The 13,478-nt window shown below is 42.5% G+C and overlaps 1 protein-coding gene across 12 annotated transcripts in view; it reads right to left on the reverse strand.

Moving 5' to 3' along the window:
* The window catches only part of CALN1 (calneuron 1), a 664,605-nt gene that overhangs the window by 291,110 nt on the left and 360,017 nt on the right, over positions 1-13,478 (reverse strand). Inside the window, exon 5 of one of the 12 annotated variants that reach the window (XM_074034849.1) lies at positions 4,534-5,737. The exons of the other annotated variants lie outside the window; for them this stretch is intronic. Within the exon in view, the coding sequence (XP_073890950.1) occupies positions 5,574-5,737 (164 nt within the window). The 3' untranslated portion in view covers positions 4,534-5,573. Of the gene's footprint in view, positions 1-4,533; positions 5,738-13,478 lie in introns of those variants that run through there. 12 annotated transcript variants of the gene reach the window in all.

The raw sequence follows: 13,478 nt of genomic DNA on the forward strand, positions 1-13,478 counted from the left end.
CTCATTGGGGCATTCAGATTTTGGATTTTGGGATTATGGATGCCCAATCAGTAAGTATAAAGCAAATACTCTCAAATCCATCCCCCCGCCCCACAAAAAAAATTCAAAATCCGAAATACTTCTAGTCCCAGGAATTTCAGATAAGGAATACTCAACCTGCATAGCTTTTATGGATGAACTGGACATATGCCTTCTTGTAATAGCATTTTTAAAAACTTCTTTTTCTGGCCGGGCATGGTGGTTCATGCCTATAATCGCAGCACTTTGGGAGGCCAAGGCAGGAGGATCATCTGAGGTCAGGAGTTTGAGACCAGCCTGGCCAACATGGTGAAATCTCATCTCTATTAAAAACACAAAAATTAGTCGGGCGTGGTGGTATGCTCCTGTAATCCCAGCTACTCAGGAGGCTGAGGCAGAAGAATCACTTGAACCCAGGAGGCAGAAGTTGCAGTGAGCCAAGTTTGTGCCACTGCACTCCAGCCTGTGCGACAGAGTAAGATTCCATCCATCTCAAAAAAAAAAAAAAAAAAAAAAAAAAAAAAAAAAAAAAAAAAAAAAATTAATTAAAAATAAGTAAAAATAAAAATGAAAACTTGTTTTTCTCTATGAAGATTCTATAACCCCTCAAGGTGCAATTGAACTTTCTGAGGACAAAATTACTCAAAATCAATTACGGTAATGCAAAACTAATCACTTTTGGCAGGTACTTTTTGTTAGCCAGATGGACAATTCTAAACAGCTCTATTAGATTCGGTAACTGATCCAGTTAGGTGGGGAAGGGTTTTGTAGCCAGCAAATCCTGACAAGTTATCCTGATACAACCCCAGTAAAAATCATATATTTTGCAACAACTATTATTTTAACATAGACAGGGATCGTTGTTAAATCCTGACATAGAATCTTCTAACTCAAGGTCATTTCTTTCATGATCCGTGATGCAAGACTTCTAGCCTTCCAGATTTCTGATTTTGGGTTTTTGGATTAGGGATGCACAACCAGTAAGTATAATACAAATATTCCAAAATCCATCCCCCCATCAAAAATCCAAAATACTTCTGGTCCCAGGCATTTCAGATAAGGGATACTCAACCTGCATAGCTTTTATGGACGTTTGGTGCTTGCTCAGGCATTTAAGCTGATCCTGGGTTTCAAAAAAAAAAAAAAAAAATCTGAGCTCTGTTATTATGTGGCTCTAAGACCACTTCTGTGCAGAAACATAGCTGCAGTGCACTTGGGCACAAACAGACATCAGGCTGTCTGTAAAATATATTAATATTTAAAAATATTCATATATGTAAAATATATTTATATGTGTTAATATTGATATATGTAAAATATATTGATTTTTTAAAATATTAACATTAAAATATTAATATGTTAATGACCTTTGTCACCCAGACAATTGAAATCTCACAGAACATGGGCTACCTTTAAATCAACAACACACCATGGCCAGCAATCTCAACTATTAGTTTTACTGTTTGTTCATACTACAGCCCAATCTGTTGACTGCTGGAAGTTTCAGTAGCCACATAACTCTACTTTGCATCAAACTCTGCCTTCACAGTAGTGGCTTCCCCGACCCCCCCACACTCCCCCCCACCCCAGCTGGTCCCTGTTATAGTCTTGAGAGTCACCCCAGAAACAGATTCCTTCTTCTTTGCACGACAACCCTTCTAATATCAAGTGGCAACCTAAACTATTTAAAGACAACTACCATATCTTCACCTATTCTTCTCTGTAAAGCAAGCATTCCCAATCCCATCTCGGATTCATTACAGAACGTATTCTGGAGTCCCATCGAGATCCCAGTTCTTGCCTCCACATGTCGTCTGTGTGATCTCAAGGTGAGGAAAGCAGGACTGAACCCCACACTTCATGTGTGTGGAAGTCAGGAGTTCGAGACCAGCCTGGCCAATGTGGTGAAATCCCGTCTCTACTAAAAATACAAAAAATTAGCCAGGCGTGGAGGCGGGTGCCTGTAATCCCAGCTACTCAGGAGGCTGAGGCAGGAGAATCGCTTGAACCTGGGAGGCGGAGTTTGCAGTGAGCCGAGATTGCACCATTGCACTCCAACCTGGGCAACAAGAGTGAAACTCCATCTCAAAAAAAAAAAAAAAAAAAAAAACAGCAAGGATAGGAGGATAATTACTTATCCTGATGTGATGCAATATGTCTAACAGTGCAGCCTCCAAGTAAAATTTGCAAGGATAGGAGGATAATTACTTATCTTGATGTAATGCAATACGTCTAACAGTGCAGCCTCCAAGTAAAATCCGCATTGTTGATAGTCCCGTTATTCTGTGGATCCACATCTGAGCTCAAGCCCGTCACCTGCACCTGTGCTGGAAACCGGTCCCGCTCTTGTCACACTTTTCTCCTCGTTTTTGTATAGTTGGTTGTTTGGAAGCAAATGCAGGACCTTACAATTGTTTCTGCTAAATCTCATTGTGTTGGATTCGGCCTAATTGTCCCAGCCTGTCAAGACCTTCTCGGATCTTAATTCCATCAGGCACTGGCTTCAGGGAATCACTGCTAAAATTTTTCAACGCAATAAAGCGGGAGACAGAGCCCTGGGGCATGTTATACTGGGAGTCTTCCTTTGGGCATAATTATTCACCCAGTTCTAATTCTACCTAATTGCAGTAGTATCCAGCTCATAATTTTCTATCTTAACCACACACATACTAAATTCATCAATGTAAACTTGTCAAATGCTTTGGTGAAATCCAGATTCACTCTGTCTAAAACACTCATTTTCCTTATTTTCAGTACTTTTTTTTTTTTTCGATAAAAGTGGATGTTTCCGGGAACCAACTGTCCCTTTCTGCTTACTGCTTTACAACCAAATGCAACCATACCTGCTTCAATCTGCCTTTGCAAATGGCTACTATATGTATGATTTTTTTTTAAGAGACGGGGTGTCTTTCTGTCAGTCAGGCTGGAGTGCAGTGGCGCCATCACGGCTCACTGCAGCCTTGAACTCCTTGACTCAAGTGATCCTCCTGCCGCAGATCCTCCTGCCTCAGCCTCCGAGCAGCTGAGACTGCAGGCACGCACCACCAGGCCCAGCTACTTTATTTATTTATTTATTTATTTATTTATTTATTTATTTATTTATTTTGAGACAGAGTCTCACTCTGTTGCCCAAGCTGGAATACAGTGACACGACCTTGGCTCACTGCAACCTCTGCCTCCTGGGCTCAAGATACTCTCTCGCCTCAGCCTCCCTAGTAGCTGGGATCACAGGCATGTGCCACCATGCCCAGCTAATTTTTTAAAAATTTTAGTAGAGACAGGATTTTACCATGTTTCCCAGGATGGTTTTGAACTCCTGAGCTCAGGCAACCCACCCACCTCAGCCTTCCAAAGTACTGAGATTACAGGCATGAGCCACCGCACCCAGCCGGAACTATAATTCTCAGGTATTTACTCCCCAAGTAAGACGGGTCTGAAATCAGAGGAGAGGCTTCTTCCGTCTTTTGGTCAAGTGATGCAGAGATGGGAAGAGGCAGAAATTTAGGTAGAGCCTGACATCTACAGAGCCAAAATGGGTCTCTCCATACCTCTTCTTAGACACAAGGTCTCTCTCTTTCACCCAAGCTGGAGTGCAGTGGTGTGATCATGGCTCACTGCAGCCTCTACCTTCCAGGCTCAAGCTATCCTCCTGCTTCAGCCTCCAGAGCAACTGGGACTACAGGAGTTAATTACATGCCCAGTCAATTTTTTTCTATTATTATTTTTAATACAGATGTGGTCTTGCTATGTTGCCCAGGCTGGTTTCAAACTCCTGACCTCAAACGATCCTCCTGCCCCAGCCTCCAGAAGTGTTGGAATTACAGGCATAAGCCACCACTCTCAGCCACGCCATAATTTTTCTATGACTCTCTCAAGCCTCCAGAGCACTCTGGAAAGCGGTATCTTATAAAGAAAAATAAACAATTGTATCAGATATCTCTCAATAAAAGCGTATAGGGGAATCAGTCAATAAGTTACAATGAATCGCTTTGCTAAGGAGGAGTCCAGTGAGCTGACTGCTGATCCACCAAATGGCATGCCTCTGTCATGTACCTGGGCAGTGGCACTCAGTATGCTTGGGTCCCGGGTCCAGGAAGGGCTGACCTCAGACCACCTTCTGCTGTCTTCTTCATCTGCATTTAGTGGCAGATACAGACCAGGAAGGAGTCATAGACAAGCAAAGTCAGCTGATTCTACACTGCCTTGCAACTTTGCAGAATGTTTTAATTTTTCCAAAGTTATTCCCTCTGTCTCTGCTTCTGTGTACTTTGTATCTTAGTCATTATTTACAAGTCTGGCTTGCCTACCAGATAATGGGTAAACTAAACTAATTCAGTAATCTCATTATCACCAACCAATTTGCATCCACATGTTCATGCATAAATATCATCCTCAATTAAAGCTTAAATCATCAGTCTTGGCTAAAACGAACAACGATGGGGCAGGGTTGGGGGAGAGCAATTTCCCTACTTTTTAAATGCATGCACCTCCACCAGCAAAAGATTCAAAAATATACGTGACATTCATTTATTCGCAAATTATATACATACACTATTTACTCATCAAATATTAACAGAGATCAATTCTTCTTAATTTTAGATGAGAAATAGATATGAGAAGGTTCTAATATTTTCTTTTTATTCCCCAATGGATTTTTCCCGCAACCCTTTAACTACACACACACCACTTTGAATCCCAGTGGTATCAACCATGAGGAAGTTAAACAAATCCTGGATTGTAATCATGGCTTGTTGACCTAAACCAAGTCGTTCCTCCTCTTTGGGCCTCTTTTTTTGGGCCTCGTGTGTGTGTGTGTGTGTGTGTGTCTGTGTGTGTGTGTGTGTTTGACGGAGTCTTACTCTGTTACCCAAGCTGGAGTGCAGTGGCGCGATCTCAGCTCACTGCAACCTCCACTTCCTGGTTTCAAGCAATTCTCCTGCTTCAGCCTCTCAAGTAGCTGGGATAACAGATGCCCGCCACCATGCCCACCTAATTTTTTGGGGGGAGTTTTAGTAGACATGGGGTTTCACCACGTTAGCCAGGTTGGTCTCGAACTCCTGTCCTCAAGTGATCTGCCTGCCTCAGCCTCCCAAAGTGCTGGGATTACAGGTGTGAGCCACCACACTGGGTCTGGGCCTCATTTTGTATATATATATATTTTTTGTTGGATTAATAATACTCACTTAGCTACCTCACATAAGATGGTTAAAGAAAAAAATCTCCCAAATGGTTAAACCATCACATAGATGCAAAATAATGCTATTTTTATTATCGTGACTATCTTATTGATTGAAGACGGTGGAAAAGCTGGAGGAAACAGGTACACTGAAAACACCTGGAAGTAGATGTGGACTGATTCTAAGTTGCAGGAGAGTTCAGAACTGCTTTAGAGTACGATGAAAATTGTTTTCCCATCAAGAACAATTTGGCTGGTCAACCAGAGGGGCAGATGTCAGTGCACACAGAGAGCACAAGTGACGCTGCAGAGTGGCTGGAGACGTCCGTGTGGAATCACAGACTTCAGGAGAACCACTGCGACCGTCAGAACTCTGACCTCAGGATGAGCTGTCACAGCCAGGTAATGGGTCTCCGCTGCTCATGCAGACACCTGTCAGGGACCAACCTAATGGGACATTGTCCTCGGTGGATAGGTGTAATGAGGTGACATCTTGGATTAGTTTCCTGAGGCAGCTGTAGCCAAGTATGACCCACCTGGCAGCTGAAAAAAACAAAACACGACCTAAATGAATGATCTCACAGTTCTGGAGGCCAGAAGTCTGAAATTAGTATCACTGGGGCCAAATCAAAAGCACTCCCTCTGGAGGCTCTAGGGAGCATCCATTCCTTGCCTCTTCTGGTTTGTGGTGCCTCCAGTATCCTTTGGTTTGTGGCTACACTGCTCCAATCTCTGCTCCATCTTCACAAGGCCTTTTTTTCTCTGCATGTCAAATCTCCCTGTGCCTCCCTTGCAGAGGGATACATGTGATGGCAATTAGAACCCACCCTGATTATTCAGGATAATCTCCCCCCAAATCCTTAACTTACAAAGGATTGCAAAGACCTCTTTTCCAAATAAGGTAAAGTTTACAGGTTCAAAGAGGGAGAACGTGGTATCTTTGGGAGGCCATTTTTCAGCCTACCATACCCCTCCCAATCTCCCTCTATCCTGAGATACTAGGATTCTATGATTTATGCATAAGCAACAGTATTCGGTACAAATAAAGTAAGGTGTTACATAAGTGGCATAATGAGTGCAAAAGCAGTCAGAAAAGGGAGGGCGAGTGCAACTATGACCTCTTGGGTATGTCCCGAGGTCCTCACCAGGAGTGTCCCTTCCCAAGAACAACATCTGTCCCCAAACCCTATGGGGCACAGAAGAGAGACAGTCCCAGAACCTGACAGTCTCCAGGCAACTCCCTCTAGCCATGATCCATCCTATTCTCTCTTCTACCTGATATTTTCTAATTGCCTTAGGAAAAATCCTTGTCCCTGCAAAGAAAACAGCCTCTCTGTCAAAACTAGTTTGGTCAGTCAACTATAACAACACATATGAAAGGGAGGGCAGAGGAAGGCGAAATGCCTTTGGGAATGCAGAATCGTTATGGCATTCTCATCTTTCTCTCTCCCAAAATGTAAAAACTTGCACTAGAAGAAAACTTGGACTAGGTCCTCGCTTTTACATTGCTTCCTCAGGAGCCCGGGGCAAAATATATGAGGTATGTCCTGAGACAGAGAATTTGTCTAACTGCTGCAGGTCTATGAGGCTCTGCCTGGCCCAGCGTTCTGTTGGTTACAGAAACCTCAGAGACTCAGCTAGGTTCTCCTTCCTGATGGCAACCTCAAATATTAAATGTATTCCACCTGCTCTTCATAATTATTGGTGTTTCGTGATTCTGCTTGGATCCTTTTGGAAGTTATTTATTTCTCCTACTTCTTTCTTCTTCAAGGGATATGAAGAGTTCTCTGAGTTTATTGTGGCACTATGAATTAGGATTTAATTTTGTATCCAAAACTTCTCATTCAAGGCAAAAGGGACCACAAGGTATCAATTTCCAAATCCGACATATGATTCTGGGCCGATGCTCTATAGTTACATTATAGATTTTAATCTTGTCCCCCGTTAGACTTTGCCACTTCAGTCTGAAGGGACCAAACGTTGAGTTTTTATAAGGTCTCCTCCCCTGTCTATGATTCAATTTCTTAAGTCCTATTGAACATTTGGCTCATGAAGCCTGCTGTGAAATAAAATAGAAAAGCTTCCAATGCAAAGGCTTAATGGAGTTCACCCAGAAAGTCAAAACAAAACTGGATGGAGAAGATGGCAAAGCAGAGAGCACTAGGAATCCGTCTCCCCACCCGGACAACAACCACTCTGGCAGAATTTGTCCTGTGTGACTATTTTGAAACTCCAGGCTATTGAAGGCTTACAACTTCCAGGGGAAGGCTTGGCTGGTAAATTGCAGTTAATTTCCATCGATTTCAGCTCTTAGCACAGTAGCTGCTAGCCATCCCCTACTCCCAATCCCATGGCAGGGAGCTGTGCACATGTTCCTGGAGCAGCTTGCATGCATCTAGCAGGAATCAGATTGGGCAAAAAAAAAAACCACCCTGTCCTCCAAATAGAGGGGTCCTGTGCTCTGATCAGAGAGGTGCAGACAAAGAGGCAGGGGCCCCTGTTGCTACACCTCCACCCACTGTGTAAGCTCCACCCAACCCCCAACCCTGCCTTGCAGCAGAAATGATTTCCAGAGGATTTAGAGTCAGCACTATTTTACCCCCTTTCATTTTTCTCTTTCCCTCTTTTGGAAGTCAGATATCAAAGACAAAGATATTTAAAAACAATCATACATACAGGAGAAATAAGAAAAAAATAATCATGTATACACATGAAAAGGTGCAGGTTCAGAAAAGACCTGAGAAGATCTTACATTTACACCTCACACTGATCATTGGCCCAGAAATAGCCCATGACAATTAAAAACCAAAGAGAAACAATAACAAAAAAACCCAGCAAACGCTGGAGAACGGAGAGAATTGAATTTCCAGAGGTACTACATTATTAGATTCAAATGTCCAGTTTTCTAACAAAAAGTCACAAGACATGCAAAGAAACAGGAAAATATGGTCCATTCAAAGGAAAAAAAGAATAAATCAACAAACATTTTCTTTCAAAAAGACCTACTGGTAGAATTAATAGACAAATACTTTAAAACAACTGTCTTAAACATGCTCAAAGAAGGAAGACAGAGAGAAAGTCAAGAAAACAATGTATAAACAAGGTGGGTGATTTGAGCAGTCAGAAGAAAAAAAAATCAGTGAACTTGAAGCTAGCATAAAGGAAATGATCACTTCTTCAGAGCAGAAGGAAAAGAAGATTGAAGAAAAGCAAACAGAACATAAAGTATGTGTGGGACAACATCAAGTGAACCAACATACACATCATGGAAATCTGAGAAAGAGAAAGGGGTAGGGGAATATCTGAAGATGTAATGGCTGGCAACTCCTCCAATCTGATGAAAGATATTGATATCAACATCCAAGAAGCTCAGTGAACTTTATCTAAGATGAATTCAAAGAGACCTACATCAAGACATACTATAGTCAAACTTTCAAAAGACAAAGACAAAGAGAAAATCTTGAAAGTGGTGAGAGAGAAGTTAATTTCCCCACAAATTCCCCAATATGAGCATGAGCAGATTTCTCACCAAAAACTTCAGAGGCCAGAAGGCAGTGGGCTGATATAGCCAAAGTGCTGAAAGAAAAAAAGCCTGTCAGCTAAGAATCCAATACCCAGCAAAACTGTCCTTCAAAAGTGAGGGAGAAATTAAGACATTCCTAGATAATCAAAAGCTGAAGCAGTTTGTTATCACTAGACTTGCCCTGCAACAGATAGTGTAGGGAGTCCTTCAGGGTGAAATTTAAGGACACTAGACAGTAACTTGAAGCTATATGAAGAAATAAAGATCACAAAAAATGGTGCAATTATGTGGGCAATTATATAATCTAGTATTATGGTAACATTGGCTTGTAACTGTACATTTTGTTTTCTACACAATTTAAGAGGTTAATATATTTTTTAAAAACTATCAATTTATTATTTTGCCCATATAATATATAAAGAGGTATTTCTATGACATCAACAAGTAAAAGAAGTGGGGATGTAGTTATAAAGCAGGATTTTTTATATGCTATTGGAGTTAAGCTGGTATAAATCCAAATTAGAATGTATAACTTTAGTATATTAAATGTAATCCCCATGGTAACTACAAAGAAAATAGACATAAGATATATACAAAAGGGAAATGAGAAAGTAATTTAAATATTTCACTACAAAAAGATCACTACACGCAAAAGAAGAGAGCGATTCAGGAAATGATGGACAAAAAGCTTTAAGGTACATAGGAAACAAATAGGTGAATGACAGAAGTAATTACCTACTTACCAGTCAATCTAAAAGAAGGAAGGAAATTCTGACATGTGCTACAATATGGGAGAAACTTGAGGATTTTATAAGTGAAATAAGCCAGTCATAAAAAGACAAATATTGCATGATTCCATTTATATGAGATACTTATAGAGTAGTCAAATGCATAGAGACAGAAAGTGTCTATGGTTGACAGGAACTGGGGGAAAGGGAGAATGGGGAGTTGTTGCTTAATGAATACAGTTTCAATTTTCCAAGAAGAAAAACGTTACAAAAATGGACAGTAGTGGTACTTATTAAACAATATTTGCTTGCTTATTTCCACTGAACTATACACTTCAAAATGGTTACAATGGTAAAATTTATATTGTTTATTTTACACAATAAAAAAATGGAAAACAAAAACAGATGCAGCACCTCCGATAAGATCTACTTTCTTTCTGCTTTTCTGTGGCTTCAAAAACCCACAATTTCAGACTACAAGTGTGGTTATTAAACACCAGCCTGGAGAAGGAGGGGAGTGGAATAATTATCTGTGTGGAATTAGGGCTGCATTTAGTCCTTCCTTCCTTCCTTCCTTCCTTCCTTCCTTCCTTCCTTCCTTCCTTCCTTTCTCTCTTTTTCCCTCCTTCCTTCCTTCCTTCCTTCCTTCCTTCCTTCCTTCCTTCCTTCCTTCCTTCCTTCCTTCCTTCCTCCCTCCCACCCTCCCTGCCTCCATACCTTCCTTCTTGCCTTCTTTTCTTTTCCCTTCCCTTTCCCTTTCCTCTTCCCCTTCCCCTTCCCCTTCCTCTTCCCCTTCCCTTCCCTTTCTTTCCTTTTTGGGACAGGATCTCATTCTGTCACCTAGGCTGGAGTGCAGTGGCACAAACACTGCTCACTGCAGTCTCAGCTTCCTGGACTCAAGTTATCCTCTCACCTCAACCTCCTGGGTAGCTGGGACTACCTGTGTATGCCATCATGTCTGGCTAATTTTTTGATTTTTTTCTAGAAATTAGGTCTTGCCATGTTGTCCAGTTCAGTCTTGAATTCTCCAGCTCAAGCAATCCTCCTGCCTTGGCCTCACAAAGTGCTGGGATTACAGACAAAAGCCACCATGCCTGGCCTGGTACCTCTTTCAATAAATATCTGATCAGCACCTACTAGGTGCAAGGAATTGGTTAAGCACTGGGGAGAATCAAGTGTCAGGTCCCTGCCCTGAAGAAACTAACCATTGCAGAGCAGGTTAAAACTTGAACACAACTACTGTATTAGTCTTTCTAGATGAGACAGTCAAAACCAGCCTTTGGTTAACTGAGAAAGCGAACCAGTGAGGAGATATAAAAGATCATGCTGTGGGTTCAGAGAAGAAAAATATCATCACCCATGAACGAAAATGTTTCCAGAGAGAAGATGCAGTCTGATGTAGGTCTCAGAGGAAACACAGTGCCCTAGTCATAGGGGCAGGACCTCTCAGGGCCACCTCAATGACTCTTTGTGACCAGTTCCCCTCTGTCAATAACAGATTAGCAAATATACCTTTTTTTTTTTTTTTTTTTTGGAGACAGAGTCTCACTCTGTCAACCAGGCTGGAGCACAGTGGCACAATCTTGGCTCACTGCAACCTCTGCCTCCCAGGTTCAAGCGATTCTCCTGCCTCAGCCTCCCAAGCAGCTGGGATTACAGGTGCCCACCACCACTCCAGGCTAATTTTTGTATTTTTAGTAGAGATTAGTAGATTTTGTATTTTTAGTTTTGCCCAGGCTGGTTTCGAATTCCTGACCTTAGGTGATCCACCCACCTCGGCCTCCCAAATTGTTGGGATTACAGGAGTGAGCCACTGCACATGGCCCCAAATCTACCCCTTTTACAGGAAACCTGGCATCAGATTCAGTGCCCTGACAACCTACTTGCCACGCCCACAAACATTCACTTACTCCACTAATCAACAAATACTCATGAGATGTCCACCATGTGTAGGACATTAGGCTGGGAGCCTGGGGAGCCAAACATAAATCAGAGTAGATCATACCTCAAAGAAGTTAATAGTCTCACGAGGTAAGATCTATAAATAAACAGAAGTCAAAAATGTATTAATTAAACGGTATGAAAATGAAGAATGGAAGCGTTACTTCCAGCCACATTGGAGACCCAGGGGAGCTGATGGTGTCATTCCAGTCCAAAAGTCTCAGGACGGTTGAGGCCCAAGAAAAGCCAGTATTTCAGCTTGAGTCCAAAGTCAAGAAAAGACTGAGGTCCCAGCTCAAGCAATCAGGCAGGAGGAGCTCTCTCTAAGTCAGGGGACGGTCAGCCCTTTGTTCAATTCAGATCTTCAACTGATCAGATGAGGCCTACCCACTGGTGGGAAGATAATCTGCTTTACACAATCTACCTATTGAACTGTTAATCTCATCGGAAAGCACCCTCACAGCAATACCTAGAAGAATGTTTGACCAAATATCTGGGAACCCTGTGGCCCAGTCAAGTTGACACATAAGATTAATTGCCTCAAGCAGGAATAAAGACCATCAGGCCGAAAGTCAGAATGCAGAGGCTGGAACATCTCACCTTTTAGTTCAGCTGAAACAAAGTCTCTATCTTTAGAGAATTTTGGAGCTTACCTAGTTTACTGTAGTTTTCTGTCTACCGGTTGAGCCTGTGCCTTACTCTACAGCCTACCTTGAAAGGTGATATCTACAAAGAAAGCACTCAGTAAACATTTGGTGGAAAATTAGCGCTCCTCTTCCAGCCTGTGTTGACCAGCTTTGTCCCTGTCTTGGCCTGGGTGACAATGCTCAAGCCCAACCCTGGCCCTGCCCAGCTCCATCCCTGCACCAACGTATTCGGATTCCCTGTGACACTGGTGGCTTCTCACTGTCAAGTTTGCTCCTTTTGTCTGATAGTTGTATCCAGCCCCCTGTCCTATCTTCACAACCCTCAGGCTGTGGGAGGTTAGGTTTCAACAAATAGAGACATCTGGGTGTTAGGGGAAGCTAAATAGCAGAGAGAACAAACGTGCTGGGGAGGAAGGGTAAAAGTTCTCAAGGATCTGAGAGCAGATGTGTCTCTGGGGCACAGGGCATAGGTACTTATGGGCATGGGGGAGAGGGAATGTCAGGAGGAGAGGAAGGATAAAATCCAGCACAGATGAGGTCAATTCATTCATTCCATAAATACTTCTTGAGCACCTATGAAATGCCAAGCTCTGTTCTAGGCTAATAGAGAAGCAAACTCAGTGAAAATTTTCAGGGGTGCAAAGCTCACAGTGGCCGAGGACCTCATTTCAAAATGTGAAACTGCAACAGCTGAAAAGAGCTAATGCATGCTGGGCTTAATACCTAGATGATGGGTTATCAGGTGCAGGAAACAACCATGGCACACGTTTACTTAGGTAACAAACCTGCACATCCTGCACATGTACCCCGGCACTTAAAATATTAAAAATTAAAAAAAAAAAAAAAAAGCAGGCCGGGTGTGGTGGCTCACTCTTGTAATCCCAGCACTTTGGGAGGCCGAGGCGGACAGATCCCCTGAGGTCGGGAGTTCGAGACCAGCCTGACCAACATGGAGAAACCCCGTCTCTATTAAAATATGAAATTAGCCATGCATGGTGGCGCGTGCTTGTAATCCCAGTTACTCAGGAGGCTGAGGCAGGAGAATGGTGTGAACCCAAGAGGCGGAGCTTGCAGTGAGCCAAGATCGCGCCACTGCACTCCAGCCTGGGCAACAGAGCAAGACTCTGTCTCAAAAAAAAAAAAAAAAAAAAGGCAAAGACATTTCCTCCTGCTGCCTGTCCAGTTGAAACCCACTTCTCCAGAATGAAAGCAGCAGTGGGCAGTGGCTCCTCAGAGACTATCTCGTATCCCTTGGAAAATTCTCATTTGCAAATCTGAAACCAATTCCAGGTTGGGTGAAGGGAGCTTTGAGAAGGTTACTGGATTGGGCCAGCATACTAGACCAGCAAGTAACAGAAACAAGTTGAAAACACATCTTTCTAAGTGTCTCTGGTATCCTTTCTCTCTTTTTCTTTTATCCTTTTTTTTTCTTTGAGACAGAGTCT

The sequence above is a fragment of the Macaca fascicularis genome, chromosome 3, assembly GCF_037993035.2.
Source record: "Macaca fascicularis isolate 582-1 chromosome 3, T2T-MFA8v1.1".
Lineage (NCBI taxonomy): Eukaryota > Metazoa > Chordata > Mammalia > Primates > Cercopithecidae > Macaca > Macaca fascicularis.